The sequence below is a fragment of the Tachyglossus aculeatus genome, chromosome 1, assembly GCF_015852505.1.
Source record: "Tachyglossus aculeatus isolate mTacAcu1 chromosome 1, mTacAcu1.pri, whole genome shotgun sequence".
NCBI classification, from domain to species: Eukaryota; Metazoa; Chordata; class Mammalia; order Monotremata; family Tachyglossidae; genus Tachyglossus; species Tachyglossus aculeatus.
Window position 1 is genome coordinate 152626060 of NC_052066.1, and position 21295 is coordinate 152647354.

Here is a 21295-nt window from a genome sequence, read left to right on the forward strand (position 1 = left end):
GATATGTTGCTCCATTTTAAAAACTCATCCTAATCAGAGGTAACAATTTCCTCTGCCATATTTGAACAACCAGTTACTTCACTCGTTCAATGGTATTTACTGAGTGCTTACTGTGTGCAGAGCACTGTACTAAGCGCTTGGGAGACTACAATATAACAACAGACACATTCCCTGACCACAACGAGCTTACGGTCTTCAGGGTGCTTATACAAAGTGTTCTAAAATAATAGAAGAGACTTTGGCTCCTACGGCTGTTAGCCTTCTCCTCTAGTACAATTTGTATAGTTGAAAAGCTAAGGTAGATAATTCAAATGGGTCAAAAAAAGATAAGGAGAGCCATAGCCTTTCCATGCGTGAGAAAAAGCCTTTGTGCCAAAAAATGAAAACTAATCCATAAACGAAAAAAAGTGACTAGCTATGAATAAATACCACAACCCTAAATAACCATAAATACAAACAAAATACATTTCAAGGACATAAAGGGACATTCCCATTTCTAGAATTATGGTCTTTCAAACAAGTAATTTTCATTTGTCCGAGACATATTTGACAAATACAGTTACACTGATAACTGGTAGCTTTCCGATAATTTCTCCTAACTGCTTCCATTCCCAAACTCTACAACTGGGAAAAATCTAATGGAGAAATTTTCAAAGTGAATTCCTCAAATAGGTGGTGAGAAACAGAGGGCATCCATTCAGTAACTTTAAAAACAGCACTGTGTTAATGGAAACACCAGTTGCACGGTGGAGATCAATCATATTTACTGAACGCTTACTGTGTGCAGAACACTGTACTAAGCGCTTGGGAAGTACAAGTTGCCAACATATAGAGACAGTCCCTACCCAACAGTGGGCTCACAGTCTAGAAGGGGGAGACAGACAACAAAACAAAACATATTAACAAAATAAAATAAATAGAATAAATATGTACAAGTAAAATAAATAATAGAGTAATAAATATGTACAAACATATATACATATGTACAGGTGCTGCGGGGAGGGGAAGGAGGTAAGGCGGGGGGGATGGGGAGGAGGGGGAGAGGAAGGAGGGGGCTCAGTCTGGGAAGGCCTCCTGGAGGAGCTCTCAGTAGGGCCTTGAAGGCAGGAAGAGAGCGAGCTTGGCGGATGGGAAGAGGGAGGGTGTTCCAGGCCCGGGGGATGATGTGGGCCGGGGGTCAACAGCGGGACAGGCGAGAACGAGGCACGGTGAGGAGTTTAGCGGCAGAGGAGCGGAGGGTGCAGGCTGGGCTGGAGAAGGATAGAAGGGAGGTGAGGTAGGAGGGGGTGAGGTGATGGACAGCCTTGAAGCCCAGGGTGAGGAGTTTCTGCCTGATGCGTAGGTTGATTGGTAGCCACTGGAGATTTTTGAGGAGGGGAGTAACATGTCCAGAGCGTTTCTGGACAAAGAATCCGGGCAGCAGCGTGAAGTATGGATTGAAGTGGGGAGAGACAAGAGGATGGCAGATCAGAGAGGAGGCTGATACAGAAGTCCAGACGGGATAGGATGAGAGCTTGAACGAGCAGGGTAGCGGTTTGGATGGAGAGGAAAGGGTGGATCTTGGCAATGTTGTGGAGCTGAGACCAGCAGGTTTTGGTGACAGCTTGGATGTGAGGGGTGAACGAGAGAGCGGAGTCGAGGATGACACCAAGGTTGTGGGCCTGTGAGACGGGAAGGATGGTAGTGCCGTCAACAGTGATGGGAAAGTCAGGGAGAGGGCAGGGTTTGGGAGGGAAGACAAGGAGTTCAGTCTTCGACATGTTGAGTTTTAGGTGGTGGGCAGACATCCAGATGGAGATGTCCTGAAGGCAGGAGGAGATGCGAGCCTGGAGGAAGGGGAAGAGAGCAGGGGCAGAGATGTAGATTTGAGTGTCATCAGCGTAGAGACGATAGTTGAAGCCGTGGGAGCGAATGAGGTCACCAAGGGAGTGAATGTAGATCGAGAACAGAAGGGGACCAAGAACTGAACCTTGAGGAACTCCTACAGTAAGGGAATGGGAGAGGGAGGAGGAGCCTGCAAAAGAGACTGAGAATGAACAACTGGAGAGATAAGAGCAGAACCAGGAGAGGATGGAGTCTGTGAAGCCAAGGTTGGATAGCGTGTTGAGGAGAAGGGGGTGGTCCACAGCATCGAAGGCAGCTGAGAGGTCGAAGAGGATTAGGATAGAGTAGGAGCCGTTGGATTTGGCAAGCAGGAGGTCATTGGTGACCTTTGAGAGGGCAGTTTCTGTGGAATGTAGGGGATGGAAGCCAGACTGGAGGGGGTCGAGGAGAGAGTTGGGGTTGAGGAATTCGAGGCAGCGTGTGTAGACGACTCGTTCAAGGAGTTTGGAAAGGAATGGTAGGAGGGAGATGGGGCAATAACTAGAAGGTGAGGTGGGGTCAAGAGAGGGTTTTTTTAGGATGGGAGAGACATGGGCATGTTTGAAGGCAGAGGGGAAGGAACCGGTGGAGAGTGAGCGGTTGAAGATGGAAGTTAAGGAGGGGAAAAGGGACAGAGTGAGAGATTTCATGAGATGAGAGGGAATGGGGTCAGAAGCACAGGTGGCCGGAGCAGCACTTGAGAGGAGGGAGGAGAGCTCCTCTGAGGATACTGAGGATACTACAACTGCACTATTGGGCCTAACGATGTATTCTGTTCTTGAGCAAATGTCCCAGAAAATACTAATCTTTGCTACCCCAAAAATTACCAACAATAAGCTATTTTCAACACGCAATTCCAAAAGGTTTCGATTTGGGGCCATCATACTTAATAAATCTACCAAGTGAGTTAAGATGGGGAGGTTGAAGGATTGCATTTCAAAAAGGAAAATTAAATACCATCTGAAACATAAAACACTGTAAAATTGAGCTCAAAAAATGCATAAAATTATGTCAATCTAACGAATTTGACAATTTAAAAAGGCTTTCCGTCAAGTATAAATATCAATGGCAAATATAAATTAATAACCCTGATATGCTTTGACTCCAGTTCTACCTTATTCTGTGCTGAGCCTTGATTTTCAGTGACAAACTACTCTAATTTAAGAGAGGTGAGGCTTTGTGAACCCGAGTTACTTAAAACCATAAAGTCATCTTGTTCTCTCAGAAAATATTTATGAGCTACACTATTAAAAACATAATGCCTTATGGTCAAATTAATTCCAGCTTACTTAGAGGGTGTTTCATGAGACACATCCTATACTAAATCATCAGTTAAGGGTAAATAAATTCCAATTTTTCTTACCACTTTTACAACACAGGGTGCATCACTGCCAACTGATTTGGAAGAATTACCATCGGCTGTTAAAAATATGAAATATTTCATATCAGAATACATTAAATTACAAATATGATTCATATTACTACCAACACATATCAAGTGCCCGTATAATTTTAACTGCTCTGCAAAACAGAGCTCAATAGTCCCATGTAAGCAGTTCAAAGTCTCAGGACTTTGAACTCTGTCCTTGCAAGGTATATCAAGTTGGTTGACCTCTGTATTAGTGAGCAAAAAAATCCTATCACACACAAAAGCGGCACCTTCAGTCAATTGAAAAGCACCATGAAGAAGGAATTTCTAGCCAAGATTGTTCTTTCAAGAATAAGGACTTGTCAACCCGGTTTAAAGCAGCGTGGCTCATTGGAAAGGGCACAGGCTTGGGAGTCAGAGGTCATGGGTTCTAATCCCGGCTCCCCCACATGTCTGCTGTGTGACCTTGGGCAAGTCAAAACTTCTCTGAGCCTCAATTACTTCATCTGTAAAATGGGGATTGACTGTGAGCCCCACGTGGGACAACATGATCACCTTGTAACCCTCCCAGTGCTTACAACAGTGCTTTCTTTACACATAGTAAGCGCTTAACAAATGTCATCTTTATTTTTTTAAAAACCGACAGAAAGAAGGTAGTTCCAAGACCCATACAACATAGCCACAAGCATACCACTGAAATATGTGCTAGAGAAAACACCACCAGAATCCTTTACAAACAGCACCCATCTAAAATTGCAAGAAGAGCCCCACAATTCAAATTTGAAAATAAGAGCAATAGAATGCAAAGACCTCCCTGTCTGGGTCATCATTTCCAAGTTAATGCGGCTGGAGGCTAATTTTTGTAAATGTTGACCCCTGGTTTTGCTTAAATAACAGGTACTCAGTAGTACCTATTATTGTCAAGAAAAAAAAAATGTACATACAAACTTTAGGAACCGAAGAGAAAATAAATACTCCCAGAGATCAACGGACATATATTTTGTAAGTCCAGTGACACTATGAAAAAATATTTAGTAGCCTAATTTCCAAGGGGGCTGAGCCCATTCTCCCATTTTATAGGCTTCTCTGTCTGCTATCTCCAAAAGGATGCATACTGAAATAAGTTTCTCCTGAGAACAGTACACACGACATGGAATATGTGCTGGTCACATAACCATCAGTAGCCCTTTCAAATACAGAGGGCAACTAGGTGTGCACAAACGTCCGCACACACACTCACCATAAACTTACCAAGATATATGCATCCAAAGCCTCCTTGGCCAATGGGAATTCCTACTTTCCACTCCTTTCTTGTCATATCAGTTAATATTTCCCCAGCCGCAAAGTTTTCTGCTAGTTTTCTCTTTGCGGGACCTCTTCGTCCAGCTTGTGGCTTTACCCGAGGCATTTTCACTATACCAAAAAGAAAAAAAAAAGAAAAAGTGATATCCTGGGTTATACTCCATAAGCCAGCAGTAAAGATTCCTTTTTTTAGGGAAGTCTTTGAAACAACGGACCAGGTTGTTCAAATTTCTACTAGATCTAACCTGGAAAGCAGGTAGTCAATTACTTCTGAATTAACTCATATTTTGAGCAAGAAGTTGTTTATTACTTTGGGGAGTTAGGCAGTAGGGGGAAAATGAAGTGAAATGATCTGTTCAAACAACATGCAAGCATTTTTAATTTCTAAAATTGAAGTTTTCTTGTCTAAGAATCCACATAACATTATGACACGCAAGAAAAGCTAATAGTGCTAACAAGATAATCAATCTGAGAGCAAAAGAGAACATTTTAAGAATATCAATTTAAGGTATAATTTTTGAAATAACATTTTGTGGCACCCTGGGCAAAGACTAGCATAAAAAGCAACTCACAGAAGGAAACTTCCTATCTTCAAAGCAAACAAATACAGCAACGGTGAAGTACGGAACACATTTAAGGTTCAGAAGCAAATATTTAATGTAACCTTTGCTGCCTGATTCTTTTCCCATCACCAATGGGCAGGGGCAGGTTTATTCGACCTGAGGCATCTGATTTGAAAAGCCACGAGAGACCCCGAAGTAGTAAAACCTTCTGCTCACCTGGGACACTTGGTTCTCATCAGGATATGAAAAAAATTGAATGTCCTTGAGTCGGTCATACAAAAGCCAGCATCTACTGATGACTCTACTCTGGAAGCACAAAAGACATCACGCAAATGGTTAAGAGACCCTTTGCAGAACCAGTGAAGTGCTACCTAGGGCCCAGCAGCCTGAAAACTGAAGTTATGCTTCCCCTTGGAGATCCAGATTTTTTGACAATGCAGAGCGAAATTTTGTTCCTGAATTCTGCCACCCGGGCAGCACTAACCAACACTGAATCCCCCTCTGGACTGTAAGCTCACTGAGGGCAGGGAATACAAGAGCTTAGTGGTACAGTGCTTTGTGCACACAGTAAGCACTCAAATACAACTGAATGAACGTATAAAGATGAAAATGGAATCAAGATAACATGCACTTTGGGAGAATGAAACTATAGCGTCAACATGGCACCAAGTTTTAAATCAAGCCAAAAGGTCTGCTGAAAAGCAGGGGCACCAGCTTTGCATTTCATTCATTCAATCGTACTTATGGAGCGCCTACTGTGTGCAGAGCGCTGTCCTGAGCGCTGGGAAAGTACAATTCGGCAACGCGTAGAGACAATCCCTACCCACCAACGGGCTCATGGTCTAGAAGCAGGAGACAGACAACAAAACCAAACAAGTAGACAGCATCAATAGCATCAAAATAAACAGAATTACAGCTATATACATTTTGTGTTGGGGAAAGGGGATGAACCTTGAGTGGATATGGGAAAGAAAAATGGGAGATGGGAGAAGAGGAAACAGAGTGCTGAGAAAGGGGAGAGAAAAATTTGGAAGAGAAAAAGGTACACGTGCTGCTGCTCTTCCTCATCCTCCATCATTTCTAGTCTCGCCCTTGTCAGGCACCAGGGCTGGGTACAAGCCCACCCTCATTTCCCCACCCAGAGACCCCTGAGCAAGAGCCCTCCTCCCTCCTTATCCCGGCCCAACTGGAGGGTTGGGGGGCAGGGAAGGGGGGAAGAGGTGGGAGGGAATGAAGACTCCACCTCAGTGCCACCAACCCCACAAGGGTGACTGTCCCTCCTCTCACCTGCGGAGTCCGTGCTGAGAAGCCATGGCAACCTGAGGCTAAGGCACACCCCATCTCTGACATCTTATCGTAATTTTAATAAAGTTACTCCCCTGCCATGTTTAATGTAAAGGAAGAAGTAGCATGGCACAGTGGATAGAGCATGGGCCTCGGAGTCGGAAGGTCATGGGTTCTAATCCCAGCTCCACCACTCGTCTGCTGTGTGACCGTGGGCAAGTCACTTCACTCCTTTGACCTCATCTGTAAATGGGGATTGAGACTGCGAGCCCCACGAGGGTCCGGGACTGTGTCCAACCCGGTTTAGTTGTATCCACCTCAGCGGTTAGTCCAGTGCCTGGCACACAGTAAGCGCTTAAATACCATAATTATTATTATTATCCCAAACAATGTGGTTCTGAATGCAGCCGACCAGTCAGAAATAAAGAGGTGCTAATAGTCAGAAGCTTTGCTGTGATGTACAAAATGGATGAGACCAAAGTACCCAATTAGCCGTTGCTGAGAAGAAGAGGGGATCACAAGCAAGGTGGTGAAAAGGCTTTTTAAAATCACAACGAAGCACCCATTTCATGATGCAACTGTGACAGCATCTGACAATTGGGATTATGGAAGTTCTTTAAGAACAGAAGCTTCAGGAAGGAGAGGACAAGAGGCACACTTGTGATAGATTGTGATAGAAAATGGGACTGCAGATTAACACGTAAACTCAGCTGTCCTTCATTCACGGAATTTTTCCTGACTGATCGTGCTTAATGGAAAACTTGCACTATTAGCAGCACACCTCGATTGGCATCACTCCCATGCGAACCAATCTTCTTTACCTTACCCCTACGATGGGCCAAACATCGCACCAAGCATCAGGGAGGGTATGACAAAATTAGAATACATGATTCCTGCCCTCAAGGAGCTAACAATAGAGGGGGTTATTTCTTCCGAAATTAAATTCTATCCAGATAGAGGCAGACTGTCAGAATGCTCCGTAATGCCATAACAGCGATCTACTCAAAACCCATTGTAAATCTATCAATTGTATTACTGAGAGCTTGCTCTGTGCTGAACACTGTACTAAGTGCTCCGGAGAGGTACAATACAACAGAATTTTCAGCCACAATCCCGACCCAAGACGAGTTTATGGCCTAGAGGAACCACCCGGTCGGGAATAGCATCGTTAATGATAAAAATCAGCTATCGACAGAGCATCCACCATCATTAGGACATGTGCTTATGTTGAGTTGTTATTCTGGAGTGGTGATGAGTTGCTCTGAACCATCCACCCTTATGCCCTCTAGGCTGTAAGCTTATTGTGGGCAGGGAATGTGTCTGCTTACTGTTATATTGTACTGTCCCAAGTGCTTAGTGCAGTGCTCTGCACACTGTAAGTGCTCAATAAATAGGATTGAATGAATAAATGAATGCCCAAGCCCTACTACCTATTGGAAGATGACTGGCTGGAATATGTGAGCCCACTGTTGGGTAGGGACTGTCTCTATATGTTGCCAACTTGCACTTCCCAAGCACTTAGTATAGTGCTCTGCACACAGTAAGCGCTCAATAAATACGATTGATTGAATATGGCTTCCATCATGGAACCGAATGTCCTCATCCACCCTAATAAGCAGCAGACGCTGCCGTGCCCTCATTAGGTTGATGATCTGCTGCTGAGTCAAAAATTCGCAACTGATGTGCCAGTCGTTGACATCTTCAGTGGGAAATACAGCATTCCAGAGTTTTATACTGACCTATAAATGATGTGGAAGTGCCTGTCAAAATACAAAGCTGGCAAAAGCTGGAGGCTTTTAGGTCTGGTGAGGCCCATCCACCCGATCCCAACCTGTCCTTTCTCCAAACTTTCAGAAGAGGCTCTGGCCTGGGGCAAATCCCAAGCCTGCCTCAGAATGAGCTGCAGTCAAATCACGCTTATAACAGTGCTTTACACGTAGTAAGCGCTTAACAAATGCCATCATTATTGTCACAAAAATGACTCCGAGATTTAGTTCCCAGAACACTATGACAAACCCCAAGGCCACGGATGCACCTCTGGAACTTCGATAAAGGAAGTTCCCCAGGTGCCTTGCCCCCGCCCCCTGGATAGGAACCCCCCAGGACAGGGAAGAGTGTAAAAGCCCCACCAGGCAACCCCAATAAAACTGAGTCCATTCCAACACATAGACTGTAAGGAGTTGCCCCATGCAGCACTTCCCGAATCCTGTCTCCTGAGTCCTTATGATAAAAGAATCTCACCTCATTAGCTTCACCATGTCCTACCGGAAAGAGCCGGGATTTGGGTTGCAGAAGATCCGGTTCTAATTCCAGCCCTGTCACTTGCCTATGTGACTTGAAGCAAGTTATTTAACTTCTGGGCCTCCGTTTCCTCATCTGCAAAATGGGGATAAAATACCTGTTCTCTCTCCTTCTAGGTTTATGAGCCCCATGGAAGACAGGAGCTGTATCCGATCTGATTACCCTGTATCGACCCTAGCACAGTGCTCGGCAAACAGTAAGCACTTATTATTAGTAGTACTACAAGAAGACCACCTACTCTTCACATGTGGAAAATGATATTGACCTGACCTGTTTTTTTTTTTTACCCTCTTGGTAAAGAGAATAATTTGCATTTATTCTAGGAGCTTTCTCTATTAACGGGTTTTATTAGATTTTTTGTGGTATTTATTAAGCACTTACTACATACCAGGCATCTGTTCTAAGCACTGGCGTAGACACAAGCTAAGCAGGTTGGACACAGTCCCTGTCCCACAGTATTAATCCCCATTTTACAGATGAGGTAACTGAGGCACAGGGAAGTGAAGTGATTTGCCCAAAGGGAAGTGAAATGACTTGCCCAGAGTCACACAGCAGACAAATGGCAGAGCCAAGACAAGAACCTCCCAAGTCCTGTCCCAAGTTTCAGGCCTGTGCTCTATCCACTAAGCCGTGCTGCTTCTCCAACTCTTTATAAATTCTTAATATTGAAGTTCAAAATGTTTTATGCACTTATAAACACTTTACACTAAAATTAACCAAAAGGTTTATGGCATCTGTTACCTCGTCTACATTTTAATCCATTCTCTCTCTTAATAGGCTTACCATTTTAATAACAGGCTCTGGGCCATGAGGCCAGAAGCATGAGCTTTCTTAAAAACTATCGGACAAAGTATAAGAAAAAAAACTTAGCACAAAATGTATCTTAAAATAACTAAAACATATACAATGCCTTCAAATAATGAAGATAATGCACTTCCCAGCAGACCTAACCTACATTATCAAAGCCATCAAAAAGACAGCCTCCTGTTTGATTGCTAATCATTTTTATTACAGTTAAGACATTTTAAATGACTAAAAAATGTGTTTTTACCTTCTCTGTATCTCAATGTAGTGATTATAATAACTTTTGTATTTTGCTGGCACTTCCTGCCAGTGGGAGTGACAGACAGACATGAGTTTGATATTGGAAAAATTCTGACTAAAATCTACTTCATTTCAGGCTTCCAATATTGAAGGAGTTCACAAAGTCCTTATGCAAGTTTAAACTCTGCTAATTTCTGACCAATGTGAAAAACAAACTTTAAATGGCACAATTATAATTCATAAAGACTTCCTGCAATATAGCTCTTTCATACTTCAATGCAAAACTATCTCCAGCTGCACATTTTTAACCTGTTCTTTAAAGATTTTCATCCAAATTAGAAGTTACCCTGTATTGTTTAATCCATTTTCTTCTCAATGATGTTAACTCTAATTCAGCAACCCGAAAACCAAAAGTAACCTCTTCTGGGCCTTAAAACAATATGGCATTTAAAGGGTATGATTTATAATACCCAAACCATGATGTTTTTAAGCATTAAAGTTTCTCTGTATCATATCTACATCAAAAGGACTTTATGAATACTCTGAACATTATAATTAAGAAAATGTAGAACAGAGAAAGTTAAAGAATTAAAGACCATGCTTGTAAGTTCACATTTTGGTTTTCATTTTTTTAAGTCAACTAACCAAAACTGCTACGATTTATGACAGGTGCATGCGATGGTTATGTTGTCCTGAAAATAATCTCACAAAATAACAGAATCATCTTGGTCAAATCATCTGTTCTCAAGATGCTAATGCCAAATTACAGTCTCCTTGGAAATCCGAGGGCTCTTTTAAAATCACCTATTCAGTTACTCATTATCACAAAGGGACTTGCCATTTTTAAAAAAGATTCCTGGACAGAGGCCTTATTTCATGGGATTTGGGTTTTTGTTTTTTCCCCTTACTTTGGGGACACAACTTCTCGAGAAAGCAGAGCAAAGCCACTATTCATTAACCAAAGGGATATGGATTATCGTGAAACAGATTATTCCTTGCCTTGTACTTTAACCTACAGCTGGCTTCAGGAGAGTATACAGTATAAAATATACAAGGGCACAATTATTGGATATAATGGAGTCTACACCACGGATAAGGCTTCACTACGCAAATCATTTTTTATAAAATACGAAACTCCAGCAACCAGGACACCTGTTCTTAATTTCTTCTCTGAATATCTACTCACGTATTTCTAATTTACTTCATTCTCTATCTTGACCCCACTTATCCAAGTCAAGTAGGGTCTAACATTACGGTAAAGTGCTACAGCAGGATCCAAACGATGTCATCTGAGTTTTGATGCCTTCTGTAGCTTTAAGCAAAATGCATAACCGTTTTCCGACGTTCTGTCTCTTGCTACAGTTGCAGACACTGGTGTGGGTCCAACTACATCCTAGCTTGATATCAGTTTGGGGCTTCGGTAGCCAACTCAATTTAGAGGCTTCCAGAGAGAATAAAAAGTTGATATGTTACATAATCTGAGTACTCTAATCCTTCACATGCCAGCTAAACTGCAGAAAGCAATTCAAAGAGGCAGATCAATCAAAACTGCCCTTTGATGGAATCACTCATTGCCATAGTCCACATTAGCATATTCACCAAAATTTAATTGTAAATAGAGCAATTACGGTACTAAAGTTATTAGATACACAAAAAGCTTGGAACACATACATATTCAGATAGAATTTTAATGTCAGATCAACTTTTATATCTGAGACAATATCCTAATTAATAGTCAGCTCTGATTGTAAGTTGGTTCCCCATTTTCAAATTCCATTCCAGAAAAAGTTTTGCTGTAAATACACTAACTCCATTTAAAACTGTAGTATCCTGTAATTTTCTTCTCTTTTTCATCCAAAAAACTTCAATCATTACATTTGTCGATTCAGAACTATGAACATTTAAACTACTGGCAAAAAACTAACAAAGAAAAAAAAAAGGTATTTTTTTGGCTATTTATAATTGTGGCCTAAATGCCACTTCTAGTTCCTAATTGCCTGGAACCCAAGAATTGATCATCCAAATTGGGCAACTGCAACTCATCTGCCAAAGGATTTCTTTTTTTAATTTCTCTATTAAAGTCATAGCACTTCATAGAACTAAAATACATGTGTGCATAGCCACATTCTCAATTATTCTCTCCAAATATTATACTTGGAACGTGGAATATTTTCTTGGTAATCAAAATAGAATTCCCGTTCTGATCACTTTTCCATTCGCAACGATGCACGATTCCATCTTGACAATAACTGTCCATGTCGGTGCAAGGGAACTAATTTTTTTAAAGACGGTGGCCCACTTCTGTCTTGATGCCACAAAACTATAATTGCCAAGCATATTACTGTTAGTACTACTGACTTGGATTTAAACAGAATCTTTTCACATAATAAGCTCGTTTATGGGCAGGGAATGTCTGCTAATTCCATTGTACTGTACTCTCCCAAGAGCTTAGTACTCTGCAGATAGTAAGTGCTCAATAAATAGCATTGATTGATAACTGATTTTGTATGAAACTAAGGACTTTTTACCCACTTTTAGCTCTACAAAAGAACACACCTTAAAATCACTAGGTATCTAAATTAAGCACACGCATATTACCTAAACTAATGGACGAGTGTCACTGGGTAGGCAGCTGAAAATCCAAAGCATCACCCTAAATCCAGAACTGTTCCTTGGAGATTTACAATCACTCAGGTGTAGGGCTCTCATCAGCACCAAAATGGACCACGAATCAATTTGGGAGAAGAGACACAGACTACATATATTAAACACACACTCTTCTGGAGAACGCTTTCGCTCCCATGGTTTCCACAATCGTCTCTATGCGGACGATTCCCAAGCCTACCTCCTCCAGCCCGGATCTCTCCCATTTGCTGCAGTCTTGGAACTTCTCCCACCTTCGGGACATCCCTACTTGGATTTCCCCCCAACACCTTAAACTTAACACGTCCAAAACAGAGCTCCTCATCTTCCCATCCAAACCCTGTCCTCCCCGACTTTCCTTTCACTGTAGACGGCACCACCACCCTCCCTGCCTTGGCATTATAATCGACTCCTCTCTCATTCAACCCACGGAGTCGGTCTGTCACCACATCCTGTTAGTTCTATCTTCACAACAGTGTTAAAATCCATCCTGTCCTGCTTTGCTGCATCAGTCTTCTCGCTGATCCCCCTGCCTCTCCTCATTCTAGTCCTTACTTCACTCTACTTCCCGGATCATTTTTCTTCTAAAAACAATCAGTCCATTTTTCCACATTCCTCAAGAACTTCCAGTGGGTGCCCACCACCTCCGAATCGAAAGAAATACTAATATGTTTTGTTTTGTTCTCTGTCTCCCCCTTCTAGACTGTGAGCCCACTGTTGGGTAGGGACCGTCTCTATATGTTGCCAACTTGTACTTCCCAAGTGCTTAGTACAGTGCTCTACACACAGTAAGCGCTCAATAAATACGATTGAAGGAATGAATGAAGAAACGGCTTACCGTCGGCGTTGAGGCACGCAAAGATGATGATAATGGTTGTATTCGTTAAGCACTGTTCTAAGCACTGGGGTGGATACAAGCTAACCAGGTTGGACACACTCTTGCCCCCTTCTGTCTTACCCCAGTGATCGCCTACTACGACCCAGTACGCTCACTTCACTCCTCTAACATCAACCTACTCACTGTAAATACGATTGATTGATTGATTGATTGATTGATTGATTGATTGTACCTCAATCTCATCCATCTCGCTGCCGACCCCTCGCCCACATCCTGCTTCTGGCCTGCAATGTTCTCCCTCTTCATATGCAACAATCTCTCTCCCTACCTTCAAAGCCTTATCATCATCAATCGTATTTATTGAGCGCTTACTATGTGCAGAGCACTGTACTAAGCGCTTGGGAAGTACAAACTGGCAACATATAGAGACAGTCCCTACCCAACATTGGGCTCACAGTCTTATAAAAATCACATCTCCTCCAAGAGGCCTTCTCAGCCCCATTTCTCTACTCTTTCTCCCTTCTGCATTGTCCATGCAATTCAATTTGTCCCCTTCCTTCGTCCCACAGCACTTGTGCACATATCCATAATGCACTTTCACATCTAATTCCCGCTCTAAGGTGTAAGTTCCTGGTGGGCAGGAAACGTGACTGCCAACTCTGTCCCAAGCACATAAAACAGTAACACAGTACTCTGCACATTGGTAGCACTGGCTAAATTTGATTCATGGATTGTTATATTTGAAAGCAGTGCTTTGCCTGAAAGGAATGAATTAGGTCAAAGCAATCCAACTTTTCGGCCTTAGTGTGCTCCAAACCACCTTCCTGGATGACACAAAAGGGGAAGGATTAGAAGGAAGAAGACGGTTACCGTAGAAAATTTTGGCTTTTGTGGCAGGGTGGGCCAGTTCCAATTCCTGAATCATCTCGTCCAGTCATCATCATCATCAATCGTTATTTATTGAGCGCTTACTGTGTGCAGAGCACTGTACTAAGCGCTTGGGAAGTCCAAGTTGGCAACATATAGAGACAGTCCCTATCCAACAGTGGGCTCACAGTCTAAAAGGGGGAGACAGAGAACAAAACCAAACATACTAACAAAATAAAATAAATAGAATAGATAAGTACAAGTAAAATAAATAGAGTAATAAATATGTACAAACAGTCCCTCTCACTGCCCATTCTTTATCCAGATGATTATCCCCCTGAAGATGCTTCAACCTCCTTAGTTGTCCCACCTCAGCTCCAGCACAACTCTCACTTGCCCCTTCCTCGCCGACTGGGGTTTCATGGGGTTGGGGCCGCAGGAGGAGGTGGCTGTCCTAGCCCCCCTTGAAGTAAAGTGTCAACAGAAGTTCGCTAGTATGAACTCAATTTCTAACAAAGCTAATATCTAGTACCAGATCCCTCTCAAATCTCAGTCCACGGTCTTAACTCAATTTCTAACAAAGCTAACAGTAGTACCAGATCTGCCTCAAATCTCTGTCCGTGGTCTCTGAGACCTCAGGGGAAAATACATAAGGAGTCACACAACCCTTCCTGCCTTTTTTGATCTCTGTCATTTGGCACACTACATAACAAGAACTAAGAAAAGATTCGGCCTTCCCACTCGAGAGAAACATCTGAGAAATTATTAAGGGACTAAATTAACAAGTGCCGAGGACAGTCATCGGTGCTCAATAAACACCAATGATTGATTGAAGGGGAAGCAGTGCAGTTTACTGGGAAGATCACAGGTATGGGAGTCAGAGGTTGTGGGTTCTAATTCTGCCTCTGCCACTTGTCTGCTGTGTGACTTTGGGCAAGTCACTTCTCTGGGCCTCAGTTACCTCATCTGTAAAATGGGGATTAAGACTGTCAGCCCCATGTGAGACAACCTGAGAACCTTGTATCTACCCCAGCACTTACATCAGAGAAGCAGCGCGGCTCAGTGGAAAGAGCCCGGGCTTTGGAGTCAGAGGTCATGGGTTCAAATCCCAGCTCTGCCAATCGTCAGCTGTGTGACTTTGGGCAAGTCACTTAACTTCTCTGGGCCTCATTTCCCTCATCTGTAAAATGGGGATGAAGACTGTGAGCCCCCCGTGGGACAATCTGATCACCTTGTAACTTCCCTAACGCTTAGAACAGTGCTTTGCACACAGTAAGCGCTTAATAAATGCCATCATTATTACTGTCATTATTAACAGTGCTTGGCACATAGTAAGTGCTTAATAAATACCATCAGTATTATTATTATTGAAACACTTTTTTTTTTCCCCTTCAAGAAAGGATGCTCCCTTCACACTCTCCTTTAATTACTAAACATCTTGGAGCCACTGGCCAAGCAAAGGAAAAGTCCTCCTTCCAACCTCCACTACTATCATCTAGTACCTAAGCAGTCAGGTATCTCTGCAATACTCAGAGATTTAAAAAGATCAGTAAACAACACGGCCCCCAAATTGAAAATAGTTTGGCCATGAACTGCTGTACTGAAGTCTTGCATTTTTCATGCCAAAGTAAGGGATGTGTCTATCAACTCTGTTATACTGGACTCTCCCAAGCACTTAGTACAGTGTTCTGCAAGCAATAAACACTCCATCAAAAAGATTGATCGGAACAACCGAATCCACTTTGAAATCCTGACCAGTTTGCAATCCATCACAATTTCCGCTTCCCCGCGATCCTGACCTGCTGTACCAGATCATTTCATTTCGGTTCCTGAAATATCTGCTTAAGCATCAATTTCAGGCCTTCAATCTTGCCTTTGTATTTTGAGTTATAGAAACGAGTCCCTAATGATATGCTTTTTTCACCTACTCAAGTGGCCTGCCAGACATGATATGGCAGGAAGTAAGACGCTTTAAACACCAGACTGCTACTCCTTTTCCAGAAGTGCTTTGCCTAATAAATCCCAAGAAAAGATAAATCCAGAACTATTTAAGAGGACCCAATGAACTATTAGATTTAAAGGAATCGTTCTCAAATGTAATGCCTTGAAGCATTTTGTACAACTTATGGAGCATTTATGGTGGCATAATCTGAGGGTTAAGAGAAGAAAGGGTCTGGGCCCATCATATAAAGCTGAGCAAGCTTTTGTACCGATTATCTTCCCCTGCTGAGGGAAGGGAGGGTGGTGGGATGGAGATTTGGGGGGTGGGGAAATCACATCTATTAAGTAGTCCTGAGAAGCAATTACCTTGATGGTCCCCAGTGGTCTGTTTCTATCTGAGCACAAACACGGACAGATACTAACGAAAGCTAGTCACATTCTGGATTAATGATGACACTCCTTTAACCATAGGCATGAAAATTCAGGATGGACAGACGTTTGAACGTCCCCGACTGGGAATCCTGCCCTTAACAAATACACTTGATGCACATACAGGATTTCTTGGCTGTCTGCGCTCAGGCCCATCTGTTAAAATGGCATTCTGCCTGCTCACATGTTGGTCAAACTGTCACTAGGGCATAGGTGCCAAGCAATGATAGTTTTAAATGGGCAGCTTGCAGAGAACTGGAAGGATTTGCTCTCCTGCAGAAAAACCTCTCCTATATGGTTACACTGAAGGGCTCTGATCTCAAACAAGTGATTTTTTGACCACCCCTGAAAGCAATCTGCTGGTAAAGAAACTAGGAAGTGGAGAGGAGGAAGATCTCGTAACAGGAAACGGGTTGTGGGGTGGCGTTCAAACCAACCGCACCGCCAACGTCCGATGCAAAATAAGTCGAGCCCAATGTTTTATACAGAGTAAGTCTTGGATCCACAACCCGTCCTCGTTAGGAGGGAACACTCCTCAAACTCCCTTGACAAGAGCTACCCTGGGATTGTAACCCTCTTGAGGGCAGATAATGAGTATCCTGCTTCTGGTCCCATTTTGGAATATAGTAGAAGTACCTTTCGGTATGGCGATGACACTGCTGAATCAATCAATGGTATCTACTGAGCACTTTCTATGTGCACAGCACTGTACTAAGCGCTCGGGGAGTACAATGCAACAGAATAAGCAAACACGCCCCCTGCTCCTAACGAGTTTAGTCTAAAGGAGGGCTTAGAATCAAGGTGTCGATTATCTGACTCCGAATAATTCCAGTGCTGAAAGTAGAAAATATTTCTAAACAGGACACTGGCAGCCAACTCTGGCAAGTGTTATGGGGAGTGAAGCAGGCTTTCTTGGGTGGCGAAGGAGGACAGGGAGGGGGTGCACGGACCAAGGCCATGGGGTGGAGTGAAATGGGGAGGGGGGCTACTAACTGTTCGCCACCAAAGTCAGCACACAGCACGGGCCTGGGGGCATCCACCCCCAGTGCCCCAGACCAACCTGTTCTGGACTTTTTCTTACCAATCCATCAACTGTATTTACTGAGCGCTTATGTGCGGAGCGCTGTACTACGCATTTGGGAGGGTTCAACAGAATTAGTAGACAGGTTTCCTGCCCATAACGAGTTTACAGTCTAGAGGGGGAGACAGACATTATTATGACTTAATCATTTATAATATATAATTTAAAGAAACGTACTTAAGTGCTGGGGGTTGCAGGTGGGACGAATACCAAATTCACTCAATCGTATTTATTGAGTGCTTACTGGGTGCAGAGCACTGTACTAAGCGCTTAATGTCCAAAGGTTACAGACTGAAGGGCATAAATGACACAGAAGGGAGAGCGAGCCGGGGAAAAAAGGGTTTAATTGAAGAGGAGATGTGTGACCTCAGTAATTCTTGGAAGGGTGGGAGAGCAGTGGTCTGGCATATACAGAGGGGGAGGGAGTTACAGCCTACGGGGAGAGGAAAAGAGGTCGGCAACGAGACAGACGAGAGCCGGGCATAGTAAGCTGGCGCTAGAGGAGCCGAGCGTGCAGGCTGGACTATATTAGGAGATCAGTGAGGTGAGGTAGGATGGGACGAGCTGACTGAGCGCTTTAAAACCAATGGTAAGGAGTTTCTGTTTGATGCGGAGGTGGGTGGGCAACCACTGCAGGTTCTTGAGGAGTGGGGAGACATGAACTGAACACTGCTGTCGATAAACGATTCCGTGCAGCAGAGTGAAGTATGGAACGGAGTGGGGAGAGACGGGAGGCAGGGAGGTCAGCGAGGAGGCAGATGCAGCAGTCAAGGCAGGATAGGATAAGTGCTTGGATCAGCACGGTAGCACTTTTGGACGGAGAGGAAAGGGCGGATTTTAGTGATGTTGTGCGAGTGGAACCAACAGGACTTGGTGACAGATTGAATATGATATTATCCAGCTTACTTCCAGCACTGACTCGCTCAATCCTTCATTTTAGGTTCTATCTGTTGGGACTCCTTTTGGCTCCAATTGCTGAAGGCCCACAGAAAGCCAGTGGTAACTACTTTGTGACAATGGCCCTCTTTCCAGCTGCACACCTACGTAATCGTAGTCTAGGCACAAGGAAGCCAAATGGTGGCCGCCAAACAAACTTCGAGCCATGTTCCCAACTGTGAAGGTAGTACCACCCTGTGAGAAATGGCTAACAGCTTGGAAATTAAAGATCCTTCCCAACAAAAAGGACAACCTTCTTGTATGCCCACTGTGGACCCCATATTGGCCTTTTCAGCCACGTGAACGTCACCTACACATAAAAAATAAGGGTAACTCTAGAGGGATTGAAGGCTTCTTCTCACAGCTAATGCATCAGGGATGTCACAGGAAAAGGCAATTCCACCCAAGTGAGAGGAAGACAGCAGACTGTATAGATGTTGGGGAACCCATCTCTCCACCCTATGGAGCCTCTACTACCATGTTAGCCCTATGGCCACCTATATACTTGGGCTCTCTCTCTCACCCTTCCCCCTGCCTGTATGCAGACATCCTTAAACTCCGAGGTTCTCCCGGCCTGCAATTTGTTTTGGTGCGTCCCCACACTGGATTGCAAGATCCTTGAGGGCGGGGATCATGTCGACTGACTCTTTTGTACTCTCCCTAGTGCCCAGTAGGAGTAAACCCCGCAATAAACACCACCGGCGAAGGGAACAGGAATGACCTAGGTCTGTTCAGAAAACAATGATGGGAGTTTTACACGTGGACTCAAGCAGGGCGAGAAGGTCTGAGAGATGTTTACAGAATTTTCTAAACTTTGATATCTCAGAGAGCAAAGCATTAGGTCTCGTCCACATGTACACATTACCCATACCTGACTAATTTTGACTATGCTTTCTATTTGGACAGGGGGGCGAGACCTCTTCCACCTATCGGATCGCTGAAGTCCTGCTTCATAAAAAGCAGAGCCTTTTAATTACTTCGGTCTTTAAGTGTCATCTATCATTAACTCCCACCTGCAAAATTACTGGTTACCACTTCACAAGGACCAAGTGTAGCTCTTTCTGCAATCTCTGCTAAATGGATGCCTCCAACAAAGCTTCTCAAAAGTCTGAGGCCAGTTTTCCTGCCTGTCTTAACAAGAAGAAAAAGAAGAAATTATGCTAAATCTAATTTCCTTAATACTCTGCAAAAAAAGTGCCACTGATTACCACTTACTAACAAAACAGCTACACCTCCAGAAGGCTATTCAAGTGTTTTGTGAACTAACAAGCAAACTTGAAAAAAAAGACTACTTTCCTTTACACATTTGAAGGAATTTTTAAGCTGTTTCAGTTATCTTTCTGTCTTCTTGCATAATTAAGTCCTCTTGCTCTTTATTCTTCCTATCAGGGGTCCCAAAATACTGAATTAAACTGATAGGCAGTAGCACTCAAACTGTACGGCAACCAGCAGCAGTTTAGTAAGACTGACAGGGGTCAATCAACCAATCAATCGTATTTATTGAGCACTTACTGTGTGCAGAGCACTGTACTAAGTGCTTGGGAGATTACAACAAAACAGAGTTGGTAGACACATCCACACTAAATCCCCAAAACACAAGGCAACAGGCCTTTCTAATGGAGAGGATTGTACAGTAAAATATTATCAGCAAGAAAAAGTTGAGGTAATTAAGATCTTTTTGATTGATACAGCCTAATACTCTTGATTAACATATTAGTTTAACACAGAGCTTCTGGGTCCCGATTCTGAAAATTCTGCATTGAATTCATCTATTATTAAAACAGAAAAAACAATATTGAAGTGGCAAATACTTGAGGCAACACCCCATATTTTAGACTGTCTTGAGATCGCTTTTCTTTCTATTTAAAATCTATAAAGCTGCAGCTTGGTCTAGTGGAAAGAGCACGGGCCTGAGAATCAGAGGACCTGGATTCTGATCCTAGCTCTGCCAATTGCTTCCTGGGTGACCTTGGGCAAATCACTTGACTTCTCTTTGCCTCAGTTTTTCCACCTCGAAAATGGGGGATTAAATTCATTCATTCGTACTTATTGAGCGCTTCCTGTGGGGAAAGCACTGTACTAGGCGCTTGGGAGAGTACAATAAGGCAACTGACACATTCCCTGCCCACAACGAGCTCACAGTCTAGAGGGGGAGATAGGCATTACTAGACACACACAAATAGATATATACAGATATATTTATGTCGTGGGGACGGGAGAAAGGAGCGAGTAAGAGCAATGCAGAAGGAAGTTGGAGAAGAGGAGAGGAGGGCTCAGTCGGAGAAGGCTTCTTGGAGGAGATAAGCCTTCAATACAGCAATTATCTGCCCGATAGGAGGAAAGAGGGCATTCCAGGCCACAGGTAGAATGTGTCTATGTGGTCGGTGGTGTGAGATAGACTAGATCTAGGTACAGTGAGTAGGTTTGCATTAGAGGAAAGGAGTGTGCGGGCTGGGTTGCAGTAATAATAATAATAATAATAATGATGGCATTTGTTAAGTGCTTACTATTTGCAAAGCACTGTTCTAAGCGCTGGAGGGGACACAAAGTGATCAGGTTGTCCCACGTGGGGTTCACAGTCTAAATCCCCATTTTGCAGATGAGGCAACTGAGGCCCAGGGAAGTTAAGTGACTTGCCCAAAGTCATACAGCTGATGAGTGGCGGAGCTGGGATAATAATAATAATAATGATAGCGTTTATTAAGCGCTTACTATGTGCAAAGCATTGTTCTATGCGTTGAGCATTCGACCTCTGGCTCCCAAGCCCGGGCTCTTTCCACCAAGCCACGCTGCTTCTAGGAGAGTAGCAAGGTGAAGTAGGAGGGGGCAAGGTG

The 21295-nt window shown here is 43.4% G+C and overlaps 1 protein-coding gene across 5 annotated transcripts in view; it reads right to left on the reverse strand.

Annotated features, from left to right (window-relative positions):
* VRK1 (VRK serine/threonine kinase 1) overlaps positions 1-21295 on the reverse strand; it is a 72903-nt gene that overhangs the window by 45106 nt on the left and 6502 nt on the right. For 4 of the 5 annotated variants that reach the window (XM_038747878.1, XM_038747888.1, XM_038747905.1 and 1 more), the window contains exons 2-4: positions 5314-5403; positions 4484-4645; positions 3227-3282 (exon numbers count right to left, since the gene is read on the reverse strand). In XM_038747878.1, coding sequence (XP_038603806.1) covers positions 3227-3282; positions 4484-4640 — 213 coding nt within the window. In that variant the 5' untranslated portion in view covers positions 4641-4645; positions 5314-5403. Of the gene's footprint in view, positions 1-3226; positions 3283-4483; positions 4646-5313; positions 5404-19474; positions 19491-21295 lie in introns of those variants that run through there. The other variant, XM_038747896.1, reaches the window with a different exon arrangement.